This window comes from Chroicocephalus ridibundus, chromosome 2 (genome assembly GCF_963924245.1).
Source record: "Chroicocephalus ridibundus chromosome 2, bChrRid1.1, whole genome shotgun sequence".
In the NCBI taxonomy this organism is placed as follows: Eukaryota; Metazoa; Chordata; class Aves; order Charadriiformes; family Laridae; genus Chroicocephalus; species Chroicocephalus ridibundus.
The window spans coordinates 149,306,562-149,330,617 of NC_086285.1; the positions used below are offsets into that span (position 1 = coordinate 149,306,562).

The following is a 24,056-nucleotide window of genomic DNA, read 5'->3' on the forward strand; positions in this document are numbered from 1 at the left end:
GTTTTGAGCTATTAGTATAAACATATTGCAGAAATGAAACCCAAGCTTAAACAATGGGGAAAGTTATCCGGTATTAAAATAAACAGTTCTAGGAAAATCGCTAAAAATGTTTACCAAGTCATCTTCTTCACAGTAGTTTCTGCGCAGAGCGTTTTGCCGTGCCTCTGGTTTGCCAACCAATCCCAGTTACGCCGACTATAGATATGCAAATGCTAATGGACAAGGCTGGGATTTAATTGCCTGTAATTGGCTCCCCAAGCAAGCGCATTTTTATCTACAATCAAGCTCGCGGGTCATCAAAGAAGCACTTTTGATTTTAAGCATAAAAATATCATCCTTTTTTTTAAAAAAAAAGAATAATTGTTTTGCTTCTAGAAATCTGCTAGTTTAGAATTCAAGGAAAAACGTTTTTAAATTAAAGTACTACAGAGTTAAGCAAACCGTGATTCTTAGAAACTTCCTTAATAAATACTCTCTCGATATTACAGGTTAGCATTTGTGCTGAAAGAACAATTCACCCTGCCAAACATTGCCTATGTACAATTTTAATAAAAGTTATATATATTACCTGGAGTAATAAACATATTTCCTTCGTGTAAGTCAGAATATATTTCAAATTCTTAAACATTATTTCTTATTATAACTATTCACTTCCAGTCATAGACCTATGATTCTATAGCCATTAATTATTCTTTACTTCATTCACAGCAGGTGCATTGTAAAATGCTGTTTAGTGTAGAAGCAATTATATCTGGTATTAAAAATCTAGGGGGGGGAATAAATGCAGAGCATAAAACTGAGATGTGAGATATCTACATAATATATTCATTACACTTAAGCATTATGCTTGTTTTGAAAGGAAATGAGTTATGGCTGAGATCCTTTGTAATGCCAACAGCAACAAAGCAAACCCAGTATTCAGAGATGCTATAATGGACCTGCATCAGCCTCGTTTGTTCAGAGTGAGCCATACTCCATCACACAGAGAAACGGGTCTTTTCATTCCAGGGAAAACTGACACATGGGGATACGTGCACAATCCCAGTTTTATGTAAGCCCCTGGGAGCAGAGGGTTGGGGGCTGGGAAGGAAAGAAGGAGGGGGATGGTTTTGCCCATAGCCAGTTTTACAATCACCGTAGAAGAAAACAGTCCTCAAATATAAACGTCTTTCATTGGGCTTCCTACCTGCTTAATCACTTCCCTCCAAAGTGTGAGAGGACTAACCCTAACCCAGACATTCACACTCCAGAGACTCATATTTCTTCACGTTCAGTTCACAGTGAAACAGTGATCTTAGTTCAGTCTCTAGTGGACAAACACAGAATAAGTCAAGTCTTATAAGCATGATTCAGCAGGCAATTTGCTCAAGTTGAAATCATGTGTGCATAGACACAGAAAACAACTTTCCCCTTTTTAGTTCTTGCCTCAGCCTCCCAAGGTACAGTAAAATAATTTCTTAAGAAATGCTTTCCTCTACAAAAGACATCCCCTCATTTCCAGCCTGACATTCCCCAAAGCAGACCAAGATATTAAAAAATGAGGAAAGCAATCTAAAAAAGAAATGCTTGGTTATATTTTGTTTTATAGTCACATGTTTACTGGACAGAGTCTTTTCTCTCTTATTGGAGCCAGATATGCAAAGAGTACAATTAATTTACCAAGAGATCAGGAAATCCTCTCTAAAGATTTTAATAGGGTTAGGGGGATGGGGATGGCTGTGTATGCTTTTTAACATATTTCTGTCTTGCATACTGTCTGGATGAAGCAAAACTTGGAAATGAGATAGGTAACATAACTGTGCTATTATGAAGTTTTAACTCACCTAGTAGAGACTTCACTCAATTTTTCTTGATATTCATTCTTAGTATGAACTTCTGTTGGAGTTAAGTCATGTATCTATCAAATGGGTACATACAGCAGTTTTCTTGTGCCATCTTACATGACTAGTTGCAACACCCGATTGCTCAATTTTCTAAGTTTTGCCAGGTCAAAATGCCAGTGTGAGAATGGAAATGTTACAAATAACTATATAAAAAGACTGTTTGTTTATTTATTTTTACTGCTCAGCTACCCCAGGGCATTTTCATTACCAAGGCATGGGCAAGATCCTGCAAGGTATGTAATTTTACGCAAGTGAGTAATCCTGTTAAGGTGAATGAGACTGCTCATATGAGTGAAATTACTCGCATATTTAAGTCTTTTCAGGCCCAAACTTCAGCTCATACATAAAATACTGAAAAGCTCATTAGAAGTTTAGAGCTATTGCACAAATTCTTAAAAATAATTACTTCTGCTAAGTTACTGCAACACCTTCAAACCCGTTTTTCCCTCTCTATGAAAGAATGCACATATACACCCACAAATTAAAACAGGCTGTTTCAAGTCCAGTGTAATCTATACAGTTAAAAAGTTTTACTGGGATGTTTAAGGAGTGTGAAAGCCTATATACTTTCTTCTTTCTTTCCAGCAATTAGCTGGGTAGAATAGTGTTACAGGATCTACTTATGAAGGAACAGTGATATTCTTAACCTGGTGACTTTAAATGCAGATTGTTTTAAACGCTCCCTTTTGCTGTCAGAGTAGCAGGTATCCTGCATGGCATCTGATCTGAAGCTGTGAACTATAAGCAGAGTTTACAGGAATACTTAGTATGTTCTGTCATTAGAGTCTCTGGAGGATTTTCGTGTTCTCTGGCTCACAAATATCTGTGGTCTCTTGAGAAAAAGCTTTCAGAAGTTGCATCTTTCAGTAAGTGAAGAAAATTCTGCTCCCAAGAGCAATGCCTCTAAGAAGGGTGCGCTCTGGCTGAAACATTTCTCCCCTACACAGCCAAAAACTAGATCGATCCTCATTACCTCAGTTCTCACAGAAACTAATGAAAACTTTGAACAGCATAAGCATCACCAAAAAAATCCATTTAGTGAGAAATGAAAAAAAGAAACACTTACTTTTTGCAGCCACTGAGTGTAATTTTCCATCACATGTTCCAGATGTTGCAGTTTCTGGGAAGAGAAATCCTGTTCCACGTGAGGAGCATCTCTCTGAAGAGCATTTGTGTTGTACTGGTCTGTCGTGCTTTCACGACAGTTCCCGTCCTGTTCTGGCAGAATGAAAGTATAGGTGCACTGCCCATGCTGAATCCGGTTAAATCTTCTCCCACTGGCTTCTGGACCCCGACGCTGGTTATTACAGCCTATGTGAGCAAGAATTGCTGCCAGGAAAGCAAAGGAAAGGAAAATTGACATGTTATTACTACTTTCCTTTCCCACGTTAAGAAAAACTTTTTCTTCCTCTGTCTTTAAATTTGTTCTTAATTTCCCTTAAAGTCTTTGCAAAAAGGACTGGAGAAGCGCACTTTAGTAATCAAGCTTGGATAAACTTATTTTTTTTTAATTTCACTATGAGGATAGCTTCCTTAGTTAAAATTGGGAATATTTATTGCATAGTAGTTAAGATTTATTGTTTCCTCTCTGTTACAGTCCAGCATGTAGTCTGCTTTAGTCAGCTGCATATGCATATCCCAGTCTCTTTCCCCTACACTATCTGCTGCAGAACTGCTATTTTCTCTCAGACTTCAGTGAGTTTTATTAAGGTTGCACTTTCAAGCCAAGCTGGAAGCAAGCAGCCTTTCACAAGATGACTTGACAGGAATGCGTGTATGAGTGCGCCCCTATGCTGAGGATGGCTGATGGCTCGGTACAGAGGGATCATCTTACAAACTGGCTGGATGCATGACCTCAATCATGCATGGCTTTCCAGCCCCTATTGCATACAACTGCTGAGGGCTGGTTGACGAATTCACATAAGTTTAATAAGTGAGGCAGTCCACCTTAATACGCTTCATATGTTCACACTGACCTATTAAAATGTAGATAAAGTGTAGAAGTTTGTTGTAATCCCTCTGTAAATATACAAAGCACTGAAATTAAAAATACTTTCAGTTCTGCGCTGCTCAGTATCTATTAAAGAATTCTAAGTCGGGCGAATGAGACTTATGGGAAAAAAGTTACGTTTAACCCTCACATGCTTCAGCTACTTTCTAAGACAGTTTCTTCAGCAGAGTTTGCAGCGAGTTTTTTTGCGGCATATAATGAAATTAAGGTTGCCAAATAGTAATGGGAAACGGCAGTTCAGAAGGATAATAATTTTCTGTGTTTGGCGTCTAAACTAAGGTAACTAATTATAAAACAGTGAGGGACGGCGGCTGAATTGTTCCAGATTGTCTTCTGTGCTAGTGCATAGCTATCACATGCAAAATACTTCTTCCAATTTGCAAGTCTGTATGGGCTATACAGGCACCTCTCATTATATGTAGAAACTTTATCGGGGGCAACTTCCTCAGAAAAAGATTGTGGTAATTATTTAAGAAACTATCTTATACTTAAATAATGGCTTTGACATTTGCTAGAGACAAATCAAAATTGCACAGATTAGAAACAGGATTGGAATATTCCTGAAATTCAGAGGAATTTGGATCTGAGTCGCTGCTCTAATATTTGTTGCTATTACGCAAATATCAGCCAACACTTGTGCAGACCACTTTGCACAATTTTTCCTATGAAAGTCAGTAGTCTTCTAAATAGCAATAATAGCACATCACTAAAAAAACAACCTGCAAAGTTTTTACCCACAAGAAAAAGAATGCTGAGTGCATGAATGCTGAGTGCAAGCACCTTCAATGTTCATGCAGTTGCCACCTGTATCACAACCACAATTTCATTCTAAAAGAATTGCCTGGAATATTTAGCCAGGGATCTGACCTGCTTCTGAGGAAGCTATTCCTACTCAAAACTAGGAGTAGAGGCTTTTCATCTTGCACCTGGAAAGAAACCACTGTATTTGAGCCAATAAGAAATATCCCTATAATAACATAGAGAAATAAGAAAGTCTTATCTTGCTTTAAAATGCCTTTATGTCCTATATAGAGAGGAAAAAAAAAAAAAAAAAGGAAGAATACAAAGCAAAGAGCAAAGCATCAATGCTACTGTTGCTTTTAGCAAAATTAGAATATCCTCCCACCTCTGAACTGTTCAGCCCACCTTTTCACTCTTTTTTTTCTTTTTCTGCCTCTGAAAACAAACCTCTTATGGCTTGCTGTCTGGCTTTCATACAGCATTTCTCATGATTCTCCATCTTCACCAGAACTAGTTCTGCTGTGGTTTATTACACTGTCTTTGCAATTACTGTAAAACGTAATTGCAAGATACTTGCTCATGTAAGATCAGAGAGCCTCAGTCAGGAAGAAGAGTGTAGGATCAGACACTGAGCTGAAGGGTTAGCACAAAACCTACTATTCCCTATGAGGCAAAGCAAAAATACCGGAGCACTAACATGGTAACAATACATGCTTTATTTAAAAGTAAAAAGAAAACTTTATGAAAGGTCCTCAGAGCAGCTAAATGGGGGGTAACGAAGGTGGGTGTACAAAGGCTTCCTAGATTTTTAGTTCATATTTTAAAATGCTGCTGTTCACACAAATGCCTCATTCACTTTCTGCAGATTATTTCACAGCTATTCTCATGCAAACATGGAAAAGCGAGACTGTAAACCTACAGCTGATGTTTTTCAGATGAGAAAAGACTTCACAGAAGAGCAGGCTCACTTTGATGCTGTTGCATGGCCCCTTCCTGCTGGCTTAAGGTGACTTCTCCTTCTGTCCCCTTCTTCCTGAGGGGTAACAGCCATCAGGACCTTCAAGAAGTGCACAGAGTTATTGGGCATCTTTAGCATTTCCTCATTTGTCTCCGGCTTAGTTCCCTGCCACAGCACCTGCTCATCCCTGACCACAGGCCCCAAACTGACGGGTCACAGGCGGCACGTAACAGTCAGTTACCACAGTGGGGAGACCTGGCAGAGCCATGCAGCAGCCAGAGCATCTCCTTCCAGCATGCTGCACTCTAGGCTTCCCTACTAGAGAGAACCAAGCCACCCTACTCACTCAGTGACCAAGTGCTGCCACATCTGTGTTGTGAGAATAGTGTGCGTGAGATGTCTTGTGTGCCCGACCATGCGAGGTCTCCCTTTGAGCTGAGGAAGGGGTGTCAGGAGCCCGGGGGAAGCCCAGGAGCCATTCTGTTGCTCCCAGTTTTCAGCCTTTCTAACCCAAGGGGAGGCAGAGAAAGGGACTCATGAATCATGCTGGGATGCACTTAAATCTTTGCAAGGACCCAGCGTGACGGCTGAAATGGCAGCCGCTCTGGCAGCCGCACTGAAGCTCAGCAAGCTTTGGGGCTGCTCTTGCCGATGCCAGAGCCTGAGCTGGCCAGCGTTGTCCCTAACCAGAAGCAGGAACACTCCCAACCCTGCGACACAGGGATCACCAAGCTCAGCTTGCTGTTCCCCCAAACACACAGCAAAGTCGTCTTGACGAGGACATGAATCAGGTAGGCCAGGTTCGATTTACACTCTTCCCTGGCACACTCATGGTCCCACGCATACACAGGCAGAAGGGCAACAACAAAAACAGAAAAAAAGGTTTTTTCCCAGATCTACAGCCACTTAATTCCACAGTGCAATTTTCTAAGGAATTCCATTTTATCTGAGGTAAACAGTTCCAGAAATAAGAAGAGCTTTTATTTTCTAAAATTCCCTATTTATATTAAGGCATTTGCTTTTTCCTTTCCAAAAGCAAACCAACCAACCAACAAAACAAACAAAATATCTTGCCCCAAGAGTTGTAATGGTTTGGTTTCTTCTACCCAGTTTGATAAATATACAGTTTATTATCCCAGTAGCATATGATCTATGTGGCCTGTCCCAGCTTTTTAAGACCTGAAAATTTCAGTGAGATGAGGAAAAAACTAGTTCTTAAAGTTCAAAGTCACTGTGGGTACTTCTGCAGGATCTTACATTATATACTACAGATATAAGCTAAATGATTTGTCCAGGATTGCACAGAAAATCAGTGGCTCAGCCAGAAACTGAGTAGGGGCATGGACATGTTTAAGACTCTTTATTTTCCCAAGACCACTTCCTGCAACACAATGATTAGTTTCGTATGCCCTGAACTCTTCCTTCTGTGTAACAGGGAAGGGACGGATCCAGAGGCTTCCTTCCCAGACCATATAAAGTCTCATATCCATTGTTTATTTAATAGCTATACAAAATTCTGTAGCTCATTATGTAATCAATCCTACAAGGCAAAATAAATGGCAATTCAATATCCAGATAAAGGTTACATTCACATGATATCAGTTCACATATATCGAGCATTAAAATAATTTAATGGCTTTTATCACAGAATCATATGCATGCTCAGAGTTCAAATACAAATTCTAGGAAACCACAGTCTATTTCTGTTTCTTTACATTTCTGCTGCAATACGTGTTATTGCTGCATAGGAGTTGCAATAAGGTTGCATCATGTCACACACTGTAACTGGAGTTGCTCCAACTCAACTTCCTCAGCGCATAGGGGAAGTCACTGCAGAATGGCCCCTGAGTATAGGTACAAGAAACAGGCTTTTATCTCTAGGTGAAACAATGCTATACAGTAGGACACAAAATGTTTGTTCTTAAAGTAGCATATTCGAAAGGACCTTCCAGTACCTGAAGGGGGCCTACAGGAAAGCTGGGGAGAGGCTGTTTGCAAGGGCATGTAGCGATAGGACGAGGGGCAATGGTTTTAAACTAGAGCAGGGTAGGTTTAGATGAGACATTAGGATGAAGTTCTTTACAATGAGGGTGGTGAGACACTGGAACAGGTTGCCCAGAGAGGTGGTGGAGGCCCCATCCCTGGAGACATTCAAGGTCAGGCTTGATGAGGCTCTGAGCAACCTGATCTAGTTGAAGATGTCCCTGCTTACTGCAGGGGGGTTGGACTAGATGACCTTTAGATGTCCCTTCCAACCCAGCACATTCTATGATTCTATGACCTCATGCTAAATACGTAAATTTGAATGAATAAAAAGGGATCTGAAGTCCCAAAAGGCGGACTGGTTATGTGCTAATGATTCTCCAGTGACTGCAGTGGAGGTCGTCCCAATTTACTGTAGAGCTGAGACCAGAACGGGATGCAGGAGATTTGCCTGACCATGCACAATCCAGACAGTATTGGGAGCAGATGAAGGGGAAGACTGACTTACCATGCAATAACACTTTCTCTTACTACCTGTATGCTTTCTTTTCTTACTCTCCTGGGAACAAGCAAGTAGTCATCACAGATCAATTACTCCTCATGACTGAAGTTTGTATATTTACATGTGCATATTTAAGACATGATCCCACGTAGTGCTTCTTGCCAGATCCTTCCTTCAAAGGAATACGGCATTCGGCCCGGAGTCGGCAGCCCAGCCTGGCTCTCCCAGCATTTGATTTCACACCTGGAAACAAGCAAACAGCTGGGAACATCAACAGAGTAGCAAAAAGCAGCAGCTCTTAGAAGAACGTGGTGGTTTACCACAGAAACTTCTGAGCTACTGGTTATGCAGTACGACCTGTCTGAATTTTGTCTCACACAGAGGCTATGAGGCTTCTCAGGGTAAAGGCTTTGTTGGACTCTTTCCAAATGTGTCAGCAGCTGAGAGAGCTAGGTGTTTTCTGAAAACTTATTGTCGTGCTGTCAGGAACATGGGAAAATCAAGTTGTTCCTGTATTCGTAACAAATCTTCAAGCTTACACTTGTAGAGAAAAAGCATGTAGATCAATTCAGTTAAATTTGCTCTCATTCACAGTGGGAAGGAGGGAATGCCTCCAGCGTCCTCTTGTTGTCTGTCTAAGGTAAGTTTTGTCCTTAATTTTCACACTTTTAGAATACTTGAGGCATTTTCAAAAACCAACTTCCAATCCTATCAAACAGGAGTGATGCACAGTAACTGAACGAGGAGGGAATGACATTTCTGTTTGAAAATAATAAAAAATAGATGTCAAACAACAGTGATCTTCCATTGTAAAACCTAGCCAAAACCAAACAGTTATCTGCTTTTAAAAGAAAGATATTTCATACGGCCACAAGCCTTTTAGACCTATCATGTGAATGTGCCTTCTGCTGCCAATTACATTGGAAGTGCAATTTTGTGGAAATAATTTATCAGCACTGTTGTTTGGTTGAACAGTTTACTTATTCCATGGACTATCCTCGGGTCTTATTCCTTACCAGGGAAAGGTACAGGAGAGAAGCAACAACCCACTGGTGCGTTACCTGTAGTTTCTGAATTAATTTAGCATGTAGCCCCAGGTACTGTGCAATATGTGCATCTATTCTTGAGGTCACGAACGCAGGAACCATGGTAGTATGACTTGCTTGAGAAAGGAAAAATTGCACTTGCTCAGTCAAATGTGAATAAGAAAGTTTATCCTAAATACTGGTAAAAGTTTATTGCCTAGCAAAAAAAAATCTTCATTTCTTTAGACTCTGTGGGCTAGATACTTAAGATCTCTGCTTTGGAGTCTTAGGGGTTAAATGCTGCAAGGCTACAGCTTTCCAATCTTAAGGAAACCAAAATCCTGAGCCAGGTGCTTAAAATCCCTGTTCATGAGGAGCATTAGATACATAATGGTTAGAGACACAGAAGCCAACATGTTGGTGACAGAATCCCTTATGCTGTCCATAGAAGGAACATGAGACATACAGACCATTCCTGAGCACCCTGCTCCAGTGAGCTCAATCTTTCTGTCCCCATCAGAAAGTCTTTTCTTCATAGGCCTCTCTGTAGCTCTGCTCTTTTCAACTCAGGTGCAATAGAGAGGGAAGAGATGCCACTGCCAAGGGTGATCAGAGGATTTGGAGGTGAGTTCCAGGTTTAAATCCTTCTGCTGCTTGATTTGGAGAGAGATAGTAATCAGACTCTCATATTTGGAGCATGTATATTCAGAGCAAGTTCATGAGCCTTCTGGTTTCTTCTGCTGGTTCAGCCGTGTCAGCCACATTCTCCATCTACCTGAACGATACCCTGATCAACCAACTACGGAAGTCAATCTTGGCTACTCTCTGACCTAATTATAAATTAGAATGTAAAACATTCTCCTTCATCTTTTTCACATAAAAAAGGACATAAATCCAGGTCAGTTCTCAGTATTTATGTCCTTCAAGAACTCAAGTATCTGGCTAAAGCATACATAGCAAGAATATAGCATTTATGAGGTAGCACTGTCCTACTTCCTTAGAGGTTGAGACTTTTTTCTAATCACAACTGATTTTCCTAGCAAGCTTTATTTTTTTCATAGAGTAGACTTACCTAAATTAATCCATAGGAAATAAACTTTATCGGATCTAATGCTGTGGTAGAAGCTAAGAACATCAACTATTGAGTTTCTATGGTGCTCTAATCAACTTCTATCTACCTTTTGGCAAATCAAATGGTCTGGGTAAAACAGCCTGGAAAAGATATAAGCTATACACCAATGGACAAAGAGGAAAAAGCTACATAGCACTGATTCTCCATTTTACGTTTCTGTAAAGAACCTGGCATTATCGTTTTTCTAGAACGATCATTAACACGTCTTCTGCTTTCAACCCAAACAATGATGAAACCCCTCCTTCAACTGCTCAAGTTAATAGTTAATTATGTGGGTGAAATATCTAGCTTTTGATGTAGCTTTAAACTGGGAAAACATGGAATTAAGGGCTTGATTTTCTATTCTTGTTTGAGTTCACCTTCAAAAACCCAGCTTAATTGCTTTAGGTGTCTGGTTAAAAGGAGAATGTACTAAAGGCAATGATGTTTCTGAAACGTATCTAATTCAAAATCAGAAATCAACTAGAGTCCCAAGAGTGAGCAACCTCAGTATTGCAGCTTTTTGAATTCTTGCTATATTTTTCATGAGTGGGCACACTCAACTCCATGAGTACTCTCAGCGTTCATCCAACTTAGCTTAACTTTTTGGCCAGAGTTTGACTCTAGCAGGAGCAGGAGCGGCCAACAGTAATGATATTACACAACACAAGCAGTCCAGTCTTCCAGCATTGAGGATCAATTTTCTGGTATTCTTCTGGACAGGGGAAACAGTAAGAAAGGAAGCAGAGAAGAGAACATGGACTATATAGCTTCTTTTGACATTGACCAATACCAAGAGTTATGCCATAGGCAACCTAGCTTGGAAGCTAGAGAATCCATGTCTGAATGGAAATAAATACTTTAACAAAATGCAATAAATGTAACAAAACAAAAAAAAAACAAACTGGAACATTCTTCTAGAACCTGAGGAAAGACAACAAAAAATTGCATTTCAATTCAAACTGCAGGAAGTATAAGCTCACCATGACTATGTGAACACATAATGGTCTGATGGAGCCCAGCTTTTGCCCAAAAAATCCTTAAAATTTTTATTGTTTTCTCTGTGGTTTTGGAGTTTTAAATAAGCTGAGTCAGAATTTCAAGTGCTTTCTCCATCAGTACTAAACTGATTATATAACTACATGTATTTTCAGAAATTAAGTCCAATACTAATCAAATACTTCAATAGCAAGACTAGCGTACTGGACTTCAGTCTACCTAAAACCTTGCAGTCTCTAGAACTGTGGCAACTTCCTTAGACTCAGTCTGTTTATTAATTCATTCCTAGCAGCTAATAGTTAGGTTCTGGGTGACAGACATAGCAGAGAAAAAGGCAGGAATCAGCCACCAGGGATTTGAAGTATCAGAGGCAAGTAAACATCAGTGTAGCCATTGAAAGGGAGAAGCACAGAGAGACAGTCCGGAATTAAGAATTGCAACTATTTCTTATTTAAGAAGGTGGTTTATAAATAAAATATCTCTTATATTTTTATAGTGTACTTTTCTCCCCACACCTATTATTTATTTCTGCAAACAGCTTCTGTTGTCACATTCCATATACGGGTATGAGGCAGAGGCTCGACTTTCCGTGCTCCATTCTGACAGCATCCCCATAATACCAAAACTTGTGGTTAACTAATTAGAAACCTCTGTCAACTGGTCAAAACTATTTTAAGAGGCCAATCAGCTTCTTCCCAACTATATGTGTTATTTTTAATTAGGAAACAAAAAGTCAGACAACACAAATAAATAGCAGTGAGGCAAGAGGCTAGCTATGGTTTACGAGCAGTCCTGCACTAAATAGCCTCACTATATTCTCATGTCGCACTTCTGGGCTGAAGCATAGGACGTACTCATCCTATACTTAGACAGCAAGCTGTCGTAATTTTATATGGGAGAAACATTTATCACAAGTTGGCTCTCACTAATTGGCCTGCTAGAACCAAGTCATTAATAGTACAGAGACAGTATTTTCCAACAGAGTTGGAAAACAGAGATAGGAATTCATGTCCTGGGGACTGGGGTATGCCCAGTACTGAGGCTCAGGCACTGTGCTACATAGCTATAACTAGATCTGTAGCTTAGACGTCTCCACGTCGCACTGCAATTGCAGTGAAGACATACTACCTTCCCTTCAGAAGTTCCCTCTAGCACATTTGCGCCACCTGCTCTGGCACAGATGCCCGAAGAGGTGTGTAAAACTCACTTCAATGCAGTTGTGGGCGCTGCCAGGTTGTGGTTCCCTGCGGAGAGCAGGCATAGCCACACTGTTTGAGATAGGCACCTATAGCAGGCAGCCAGAATGTATATCTCAGGCTTCTGATCACAGTGAAGATCTCAAAATGCCTAATCATCAAGCAGTAAAAGCAGAGAGAATTAATGGGATTACAAATGTCTTTGGTTTCCTTTAATGCCAGTGGTCATACAGATACTGTATCGACTGTATTGAATCCAAACAACATGTTTATAAGTGTGATGAGTTTTTCAACTGATTCTTCAGCCACGTCTGAGAACACAGTACAGTGTAGGACCTGTGACGTCCTGGTAATACTTCTTCCAAGCCTGGTGCTGTATCCCATGGAACATCAGTGCTGAAATACTATCACCAGAGCCTGGACTGTGTCCTTGGGAGCACGTGTGCTCAGGCACTGCGGCACTGAAACACCAGTAGCCTGAAAGCTTCATTTCCAAATGTAAATAGAATAGAAAATGGTGTGAAGTACAATAGTTTAAAATTAACATATTTGTCCCTGTGTATGCCAGTTACTGTACATCTCACATACATTAACCCAGGGTACTCAAATGACCCAGTGCCTCTAATAGCATGTAACTCAAAGATGGACTCTTAATTCACTTTAATCGTCATAAACCCATCAGCACACTAGTAGGCATTTAACTACTGTATGCCAATAAAAATGTTGTTTAAACGGTTAACTGCCCATTTAAAACAGCAATTAATCCCCAAGATCAACACCTTTGAAATTACTGCCGTGGGGCATAGATAAATATTAACCTTAGTTCTTCAGGAAAGTATTGGGCTCATGATTTGGGACTCTTGGTAGTTTAGGTTTTTATCCCCTGCTCTTCCATTGAGGTGATGTATAATTCTTAGGAAAAAAAATGCCAAAAGCATTACTGTTTTTAGCATCCTTGATGAAATCTAATTCAAAATTTGGAGATAAAGTATTTTCTAACTGCAATTTTCTCCACATATTTCCTGTGCGATAATTAAACCCCATCCTTTGGATCAGGTGAGGCTAATCTTGGTATAATGATGAAGATTGGGAGGGATATGACTTGTGAAAACACACATCCTTCCTTCTAAAAGGACCAGAGTCCCTCTCCTGCCTGGGGACTGTGCTCAGCAGATGCCCACTGAACAGCTGTCAGCCGTGCTTGCCCAGGTAGGTCCCAGAGCAACAGCCAAGCTTGTGGCACTGAGTCCATTTGAGCTGTAAGTGCTGGAAGAGGAGAACAGGAGACAGTGAAAAAACACGGGAAGCAGGAGACTAGATAGGTCTGTGTCCAAGTATTACTGTTAGTAAAGTACTTTACATCCATCTCTTGTATAAAAGGTATAAAATTCACGTGTTTATATAATGTCATGTATTCAGTCAGTGATTTGCAGTCATTTATAAAACACTGTTATTGTAATTTATAAAAAGTACCATCTGGCCAATAATATTTTTTATATAGAAAACCATTATTTTAAAAGAAGTGGCAAAATGAGCACAACTTTAACTTAAGCACAGCTTTGAAGATGTAATCCAGACCCAAGCAAGCCAAGCTCTGGGGAGTTTTGTTGCATGATAAGATCTTGTTCCTTAAACTCTGAAGTGTATAAAAGAAATCCTGTACTCAGCTTTTTCATGTCCCCCAGCTGCACACACATCCGTGTTCCAAGTGCCATGCACTCAGGTTCCCTTCATTACCCACCTCACATGACACTATATAAGTGGATGGGACCACACCACGAGGCTGGAAATACTGAGGGTTTCTGCAGTGACACAAATCCTCTCAACTATGTATTCATGTCAGAATTGGGGACCATAAAAAACCAGCAGTAATGTGACAAGACCAGTCACAGTGGTGAGGCTTTGGCGGATGACCCCGAAGGGAGCAAGTTTAGAGGCACGCTCTGCTGTAGGAAGCAGGGAGGGTGGCAGGCTTTGTCCAGTGCAGTAGAAGCAGGTAGAAAGGTCTAAAGGGACTGAGCAACGCTGGGGAAGTTGTGATGTCATTAGTATGCTGCCTTCATATTGTTGTTCTGGCTTTTTGAAATAAATTGCACACACTACTTGTGTTTTATTGGGGCCTGTCAGCATGCGAGGTACGGGCATTAGGAGGCAACAGGGGCCACTTGTTCCACTCTGTGGTGCATGAGAGAAAAAAATATCATGCCACTGTTCCACAGTTTCACCAGTACTGGATCAAAACAAGAAGGTGAACCAAAATTTCTGTAGCAGGCACGATTGACAATTTATGTTTTGAAAACTGCTTTGTGCCATGCTAGTTTCACAATACCTATGACAGGTGAGCTTTTTTTTTTCTAAATGTAAAGAAAAACTCCTGAAGACTTGAATGAGAACATGAGCAAATGTAACACAGAACTGATGTTTAATGCTCTAAAGCAAGACAATCACTGTATTAGTAAAAAATGAAGGAAATAAAACATCACCACAGTTATTATTTTCCATTAAATTGTTGCTTAAGATTACCCCATTCTCTCTGCTTCCGCCATGCTTTCAATGTTTAAGCTTCTTTTCCTCAGCCTTTCTCAATGTATCCTTTAGCATATCACTCACCCTTCACTCCACCAGAATTAGGTCTTACAAAGTATATCACTGTTAAAAGTGCAGGACCTCAGAAGACAGATGGAGTCTAAAACCTCAAGAAGCACAGTAATGTGTTCTCACATGGGTTGTGCCATGGAGAAAGGGTGCTGAGTTTGGAAGGCACTGGTGGAAACCAAATCTTCAATTTGAGAAGTCCCTGCTCTCACGACTTTTAGCGTGCTCGGTCTACTAGAGGATTTGTTTGAGGAATTTGAAAATGTTGTGTATTGGAAGAGAAGAGAATAGGAACAAAGATGAGTAGCAGCACGAGAAGAGTAGGGGACGGTGGCTTCATTGCTCTTTTTGAAGTGTGTAGGCAATCTACAGTGCTAACACAGAGCCCTAATGGAAACCATGGACCATTAACATCTATCCAGCAGTACTCCCCAGAATCAGCACATTCACTCAAGTTTTCAGCATCCTAACAATGCCTTGACCTGATTACACTGATCCTTGCTGGTCCATGAGAGAGTGACAAACAGCAGCTACCATGGGATTACCGATGTAGGCAGTGAATCATTCAGGTAGGGCATCTCCTCTCCCTAACTCCTCCAAGAACACCATTGTTTAATTGACATAATCAAGATCAACCCTGGCTACGTTATCCTCACCACCCACTATCATAACTCTTATCCCCAGCAGATCCTTAGAGAATCCAGGCAAAGGGAAACTAACTGACTTAGCAAAGAGAGATGACCTGTCAGTTTAAAGATGGAGGCTGGTTGGTAAGACTTGAGGTCGCTTGGTAACATTATACCAATAAGGAAAGTTGCAATCAGTATCATCAGTCATTGGAAATAATGTAATCATTCCTTCTTATCTTCCTGGACTTCTCTTTAGCACTAGACACTGATGACCATGCACTACTGATGTCTCACTTGAGAAGTAGCAGAAGTCCCTAACTGCTGAATAAGCAGCTAACCTAATGTGAATTGTTTTTGAGGAGAATGCATCCCATCAGAAGAGATAGGAAACATCATCTCCACTGCTAGGTCTATTCACTTATAAACTGTTAAAAAGAAACAATTCTTCCTCTAATGATTTTTATAATCTGTTTTCAATTACTACGTGATTGATCCATTCAGCTGGCAATATCATGAAAACACGTCAGGCTGCATCACTGCTGCATCAGAGATCAGACAAAACAAAGAATAGTTGAACCCAGTATGAAGACAGATCAGTACTGATGGGAAGAGTTCAGCTGCACAGTGCATTCTCCTTTGTTGACACGTAAAAGAATCAATTCAGACTATAATCCACATAATTTACAGAAAGACAACCATATGGCATCCAGACAGCTAGTGATCTGCTCTCAGTCACTTTTCAGCCAAACCATAGTGATGCAAGGTACTTGAGGAGGAAGTTTGAAGCTCAGTCTTTACTAAATGCTGTAGAATGCCTTGGCAACATAGGCTGCTGCAAGGAATCTGATCTTCCTTTGCACACTGACAAAATTTCATGCTAAGTTCGAAGTCTTGGTCCATTTGACTAGTGCGTTGCATGAACTTGGCCCAAGATATTTAACTGATCTTTGAAATCTCATGTCTGATAAAGGTCTTCCGGCACAAGGGAGCTCAAAAGAATAAAAGACAGTCAAATTGCTTGTCTAAGCAATAAACACAGAAGATTTGAGCTAAATTGATTATGATGGGAAAATAATTGTCCAAATCTATATAAAAAGAGAAATCCAGTCTATTGCAGTTCATTGGTTAGCCCTTCATGATACTGATCTACATTTAGGCACTGGTCTGTTTTAACAAGAATGATTTTGCTCTGGTAGTAACAAAAGAAAAGGACAAGGATCAACTATGATTGTTTTTACCTTCTATACAGATCCTAATACTAGTTAAAAGGTCAGTAGTTATGTTGCAAAAAAAAGATAAAGATAGGTGAACTATATTTAAGCAGATATAAAATTGAACAAGTTACTCATACAGTATCTTTCATGTTCATGTAAGATTTAACTGATGCAGTGGAGGCACATTTATCATAGAATCATAGAATGGTTTGTGTTGGAAGGGAACTTAGATATCCTATAGTTTCAAACCCCCTGCCCTGGGCAGGGATACCTTACGCTAGATCAGGTTACTCAAAGCCCCATCCAGCCTGGCCTTGAACACTTCCAGGGATGGAGCATCTACAGCTTCTCTGGGCAGCCTGGTCCAGTGCCTCACCACCCTCACAGTAGAGAATTTCTTCCTTAGATCTAGTCTAAAACTCTTGCAGTTTTAAAACTGTTACCCCTTGTTCTATCACTACACTCCTGGTAAAGAGTCCCTCCCCATATTTCTTGGAGGCCCCGTTTAGGTATGTAAAGGGCTATAAGGTCTCCCCAGAGCCTTCTCTTCTCCAGGCTGAACAACCCCAACTCTCTCAGCCTGTCTTCATAGGAGGGGTGCTCCAGCCCTCTGATCATCTTTGTGTCCCTCCTCTGGACTTGCTCCAACAGTCCATGTCCTTCTTGTGCTGAGGACTCTAGAGCTGGATGCAGTACTCCGGGTGGGGTCTCACGAGAGCGGAGTAGAGGGGCAGAATCACCTCCCTCGACCTGCTGGCCACACTTCTTTTGATGCAGCCCAGGATACGGTTATCTTTCTGGGCTGCGAGGGCACATTGCTGGCTCATGTTTAGCTTCTCATCCACTAACACCCCTAAGTCCGTCTCCTCAGGGCTGCTCTCAATCCATTCTCCACCCAGCCTGTATTTATGCTTGGGATTGCCCCAGCCCATGTGCAGGACCTTGCACTTGGCCTTGTTGAATGTCATAAGGTTCGCACAGGCCCACCTCTCAAGGCTGTCCAGGTCCCTCTGGATGGCATCCCTTCCCTCCAGTGTGTCGACCGCTCCACACAGCTTGGTGTCATCGGCAAACTTGCTGAGGGTGCACTCAATCCCACTGTCCATGTCACCAACAAAGATGTTAAACAGCACTGGTCCCAGTACTGACCCCTGAGGAACGCCACTTGTCACTGGTCTCCATGAAACACTCTTGAAGAAATAACTCAGAATTAAATCCCCTCTAGAATATTGTAGGAAGGGCCACTTCAAAAAACATTAGTTAAGAGAGTTTCAGTTCTCATGCACTTCTCAATACAGGCCTTTTGAACGAAAGAAGTTTACAGGCCTCAAAACAAAAGAAGTCCCAATCACTGCGGTATCGCAAAAATCAGATTGTCAGAAGTAAGCTTGATCTCATCAATACTGTCATTAGGATAGTCAATATCTTTTTTCTATATATTTAAAATAGATATGTTATAAATGCAGGAAAATATTTTTTTCTCATTATATTTTGGTCCAAAAAGCTTGGGTATTTTGTTTGTTTATTTCAGAGATATGAGAAGGACAGTGACAAAACAGTTCTTTCCAACGGTGTAGGTGGCTTCTACTACTGGCCAGCTGCTGATGTACTTCTGGAGACAGTTTTTTCTTTAACTCCTGTTATTAAGATACCCCCGCCCGTTTTCTTGGCGTCTCAGTGGTAGCCGACGAAGCCCCGCTGAAGTCTGGCCGAGCCGTAGCTGTGGCGGGCGAGCGGCAGGCGAGCGGCGGGCGAGCGGCAGGCGAGCGGGGCGAGCGGGGCGAGCGCGGCGTGTGACCTCCCTCTGCCGGCCGCCTGCCGCAGCGCCGCCGCCGCGACAAGGGGGGAAATAACAGGAGGAAAAAACCAAACCCATTCCTGTCTTTGCGAGGAGTGAACTCACGCCTGGATACGCTAGCGGAAAAAAAAATTGGAAAATCACTGGTGGGGGGAAAAAAGCCCCCAAATTTTAAAACAAAGGTGATTAATGAAAATCACAGTTTTAGTGATAGTTTTTTTGTGGTATTCCATATAATCCATTGTAATCAGGGTCACCACTTCCTCGGTCTGTAAATGCAGCTGCGTTTGGGGTTCAGCTACGACAGCGAAAGAGAGAAGATGGAGCACGGGGAAGGAGGCAGAGATGCTATTCTGCGATTACTCCTCCCTTAAACAAATGCAGTAAGTATATCCTGGGTTCCATGAGACCAATTTCTGAATATCAGCAGGTATCACTGGTAGATGACTAGTAAAAATATGTCCTTTTTATGTCCTGCGGAGTACATACGAAATGAATCCTCTTCTTTTTCTGTATCTTTTCTATCATTTTCTCTCATTGCCCAAACAAAGTTAAAAAAGGGATTGAGATAGATTGATTCAGGTTATTACTGAAACCTACACATTGGCTTCCAGCTCATTGACATTTCTGCCAATCTATGTGTAATTGACAACTAGGAAACACCATTGATTGAGATTTAATTGTGAAATTCTACAATGGGAAGGCTTCCTACTTTGAAATAAGTTACTTGCATGCTACTGCATGTTTCAGCTACTGTTTGCTCCACAATGTTCATAGCGGAAAACTGTCTAAGAGATCAACAAAAGCATTGTGTCAGAATTTGATTTCACCATCTTAACAGACATAATCTTCATGAATTAAAATAAAAGTAAGCCTTTCACTAAGTCCAGGCAATGCCAAATTTCTGGTATTAGCAAAGGCTTTTATTTTAAAAATGCCCTGTACAAATGATACATCAGCTTTACAGTAGGGGGGGAAATCTTGAAATCATTAGTGTTAATGAAAATTTTGCCACAGAACCAGGTTTGTACCTAAAAATACTTATGCTACTTTTTCAGCAGCTCCCTGGCTACAAAGTCTTACAACACAATCCACTGCAGCCTTGGTAAAAGGATCTGGGCTTGGACCCAAGCCTCAATCCCTTATCAGACCAACTCAACTTCTTGTTTCAGTCAGCTGTAAACAATTGATACTATCACTGAAAAGTGCAAGAACTCTGTTATAAATAATATTATCTGTCCTTGGAGAAATGTCATTCTCCCCTTTACACATAACGCTGACCTCTATGTAATATTAAACTAAATGCAGGGGCATTAGCATTTCAATCTGCTCAAAACTCAGAGACCATGTTACTGTGGTGTGGGACACACACACACATGCAGTTGTCTCCTTCCTGAAGGAAGAAAGATCTCAAGCTCCAGCTCTGCATTGCCCTACGCCTACGCAGGTCACAAGGAAAGAGATACGAGGTGCGGGATGTTTGAAAAACAAGAACAAATTGTCTAAATAAACTGATGTCTTCAGAATGGCTTAAAGTGGTTGGACGACAACAGAAATGTTGGTGAGAATTCTTAACGTCTTGATGATTTTAGAAAGGCAGTGTTCATGCACATTTGCACAGGGTTCTGCTGTGACTTCTTTATCCCTGCAGCTTGCATAAATATGCAAAAATCCTTTAATTGCAATGGTTTATATTTCATATCAGGTGAAAAGTGCCACAAAATAGTCACTGAGAGCAGAAGCGGAAATGGGGTGAACTAGATGCAGATATTTACGACCTGGTAGCTTTGAAACTAACTGAAACGCCCGAGTAAACAATGGTGATAGTGTCAGGGTAAATTTGCACCACCAAAAGCTTCACAAACGCAAGCAGAACTTTTAAGCAAGTGTTTGACTGAAAGGTATGATTATGAATCAGTCTATGCCGATATGCTCATTATGTAAAGCATTCCAAGCACCAAAATAGCCGTTTCTTATTCCTGTAGGGGACCAGGACCTACAACCCATGCGAGGTCCACTTATCATTTCTTCCTATGAAGAAATGGCATTACAGAAGAAGGCTTTTGGCCATATTTTTTCAATCAAAGATTAAGTAATCCAGCCTATCGCTTAATACCAGACAGTATTAGTTAGTTCCTTTAAAAAAAAAGGTTTTCTATTTTTGCATATTTTTTGCCTTTTATCGCTATGTTCTATACATTCTCAATTTTCATTACATGCAGTATTGCTAAAGAACAATTGTTAGTGTTTTCCCATCCTTTTTACTGCTGAAAAACTTTCAGAAGTTCTCTAATCACTGCCTCCCCACTCATTCACCCTCTTAGTACTTCAGTAAAATTGAGAGGTTTTTCTCTTTCCCAGTAAGGTTAGGGGTTAGGGGACTGGAACACCTCTCCTATGAAGAAAGGCTGAAGGATTGGGGTCTCTTCAGTCTGGAAAAAAGATGACTGAGGGGGGGATCTAATCAACGCTTATAAATGCTTAAAGGGTGGGTGTCAGGAGGATGGGGCCAGGCTCTTTTCAGTGGTGCCCAGTGTCAGGACAAGAGGTAATGGGCACAAACTTGAGCATAGGAAGTTCCATCTCAACATGAGGAGGAACTTCTTTCCTTTGAGGGTGGCAGAGCCCTGGAACAGGCTGCCCAGAGAGGTGGTGGAGTCTCCATCTCTGGAGACATTCAAAACCCACCTGGACACATTCCTGTGCAGCCTGCTCTGGGTGATCCTGCTCTGGCAGGGGGTTGGACTAGATGATCTCCAGAGGTCCCTTCCAACCCCTGCCATTCTGTGATTTTGTGATTCTGTAAGAATGAGGACTAAAAGGACTGCCGTCTTATCTAAAAAGTCAGAAATAAGTGATTTCAAAAATCTGGTAGTAATTTAGGAGAGCAAGTGGACAACAATTTACTAGTGTGAAGGACCAGTAAAGAAGTGTGATGTTCTACTGAGTGGACACGCTGTAGGCTACAGCTCTTCTGACACTTAGCTCTCTGCATTTACTCTAGTGGTGAAGTCACCCTACACAGAGAGTCTAAATAGAAGAAAAAGGAGATAATTATCATTTAAATGTATGTTTACTTCTTGCAGCCTGAAACAGCACAGTCCATCATGCTGAGAAGCATGAACAAATCTATTTTAGAAGTTCAAGAAATAACCAAAGCTATTAAAAAACCATGCAAAAAAAAAAAAAAAGAGCCAAACCGAAAACAGACAAGGAATTATTTATAAAATGGTTTTTTTAATTCCACAATTTTTTTACATGGTTTCTTGAATCCTCAATATTACCCTGTTTACATTGTGTCAAATAGCTCAATAGCTCTATTATACACGACAATGCAATACATGACAGTTCGCCCAGTTGCAGTATGTGCAGGACACAGCTGTCCCATCAAAAGAACTTATGGAGAGGTTTTAAAAATGTAACTCCTTATGAACTGTAAGCCTTGCAAAGCATCAATATATAAACTTACTACATACATTTCACATTAAATCTTCTTCCTTATATATTTATGATGGCCAGACTACATTAAACATTGGCAACAGGTTTAACATACTAAGGTACTTAAAAAGTTGATTGTTTAATAGTGCTATATGAAAAAAGTTTATAGGAAAGCAAAATTATGAATATTTAACTTCTCTATAAAAATGTCTTTTTAAAAAAGAAAGATGTTAAGTGATTGAAGACCTAAATAGTAGATTTCCAGTTTTCATATGCTTTTCTAGCAGTTATGACATTTACACGCAGCAGAAGACCACAGACAAAAAGACTCAATTAAAATAACTCCATTTATAAAGTAATCCCGAGAAAATACTTGACCAAAAAAAAAAGTTCAGTGATAACTTCACTTTAAAAGCCACACTCATGTTTAAACCAGAGGCATTTTGTGTAATGAATGATTTAATTACTTGGGAAAGTAATTAAACTTGGAGGTTTTTGGTTTCTCTGTTAGGAAGGTAGAAGTGAACACCTGGATGAACACAGAAATTTCTTTGTTTGAGAGGGAGGGAAGTACCACTCGTATTTTTTAAAACATCCAAAGACAATCATCAAAACTATTTTCTCTTATTACATACTTCCAAACACATTTGGTCTGTGAAGTTACTACTACATGATCTGGTTCTACACATATTTATGCGTGTGTGTATGTGGTTTATGCATATAGAAATATACATACAAATATGCACATACACATGCAAGCACACATATCTATAAACAAAATAGGATAAGATATATAATAGTATTTTTTATATATAGTTACCTATCTCTATATGTAATGTAGGTATAGATATAACTGCTTTGGCTTTGCATCTCCAAGGAGGCGTAAGTCATTGCTTGTGATTTCTGTGATGTGCAACTCCTTATTGAACACTCCAGAGGCAGGAGAAGGCTTTCACAAACATGTTAAAAGTAGCCTCCAGTGAAGATCAAACCTCGAATGGTGCTACAGACCCCTTGTGACCTCCACCCACAAGTCCTCTAGTAACATAGAGATGGTACATTCCAAATGAGCTCGCAGCCAGTTTTGAGTGTGCGATTCCTTCATTTCAGAACCGCCAGCACATGCTGTTTTCCCTTCATGTGGTTCCATTGAAAGCTAAGAGTCCAGCTTTTTCTTGCTCTCTTTCTTTACTGAGGCTTTTGGTAAAGAAGGACATTCCTGGTGTTGGAATTACAGAACTAATATTTAATACCCTGATGGCAAAAATATTTTCTTCATATAAAGAATAATTTCTTTATTTTATTGTTTTAATTTGTTTAAATTGATAAAGATAGAGTGTATATATAGACAAAGAAGATATTTCTGACTTTCCATTACTAACAGGGCCAGCAGCAATGACATTGTAGTATATAATTTCAAATACCTGCAGCATGATTTAAAATAATTACATTAAAAATTGAACTTTTACCACTCAATTAACAATATATTCTTTTACTGAACAGGGCAATACATAATAAATAGATTTTCCAATAAGGCTGTTATCATGCACATGCATTATGTTTTTAAATAACACAATAAATGCTAAATACTTTCTAGATTATTTTGCATGAAAATAAATGTGGAAGTTGATGTGTGAATTATTTTTAAGGTGTGAAATGTAACAGCTGGAAAGTATTCCTTAAAGAGCTTTGAGTGACTGAACGTTTTGAGAGAGTTACAGTCTGCCCACGAATACTCTGGGAATTCAAGGGAGGCTATAATTGTTAGCTAAGATATCTGCTGCAAATTCGTTAAGCATCCAGTGATTAAAAGCTCTTTGAGGTCTACATATAAGTGCTCAGTATGAGTATTTCTCCTCTGAGTTGCAGAGCCTTGGTCTATTTGTGATAACCCTTTACCACGGAGATTTTCACTTTACTAAACCTGGAGACAAATCAATTGAAAACTTTCAAGGCCTGACATATAGTTTAGA

At 40.2% G+C, this 24,056-nt stretch overlaps 1 protein-coding gene across 1 annotated transcript in view; it reads right to left on the reverse strand.

Moving 5' to 3' along the window:
* Positions 1–3,681, reverse strand: part of ANGPT1 (angiopoietin 1) — a 169,739-nt gene extending 166,058 nt beyond the window's left edge. Inside the window, exon 1 of the mRNA XM_063327400.1 lies at positions 2,950–3,681. Coding sequence (XP_063183470.1) covers positions 2,950–3,246 — 297 coding nt within the window. The 5' untranslated portion in view covers positions 3,247–3,681. The remainder of the gene's footprint in view (positions 1–2,949) is intronic.
* Between the last annotated feature and the right edge of the window lie 20,375 nt (positions 3,682–24,056).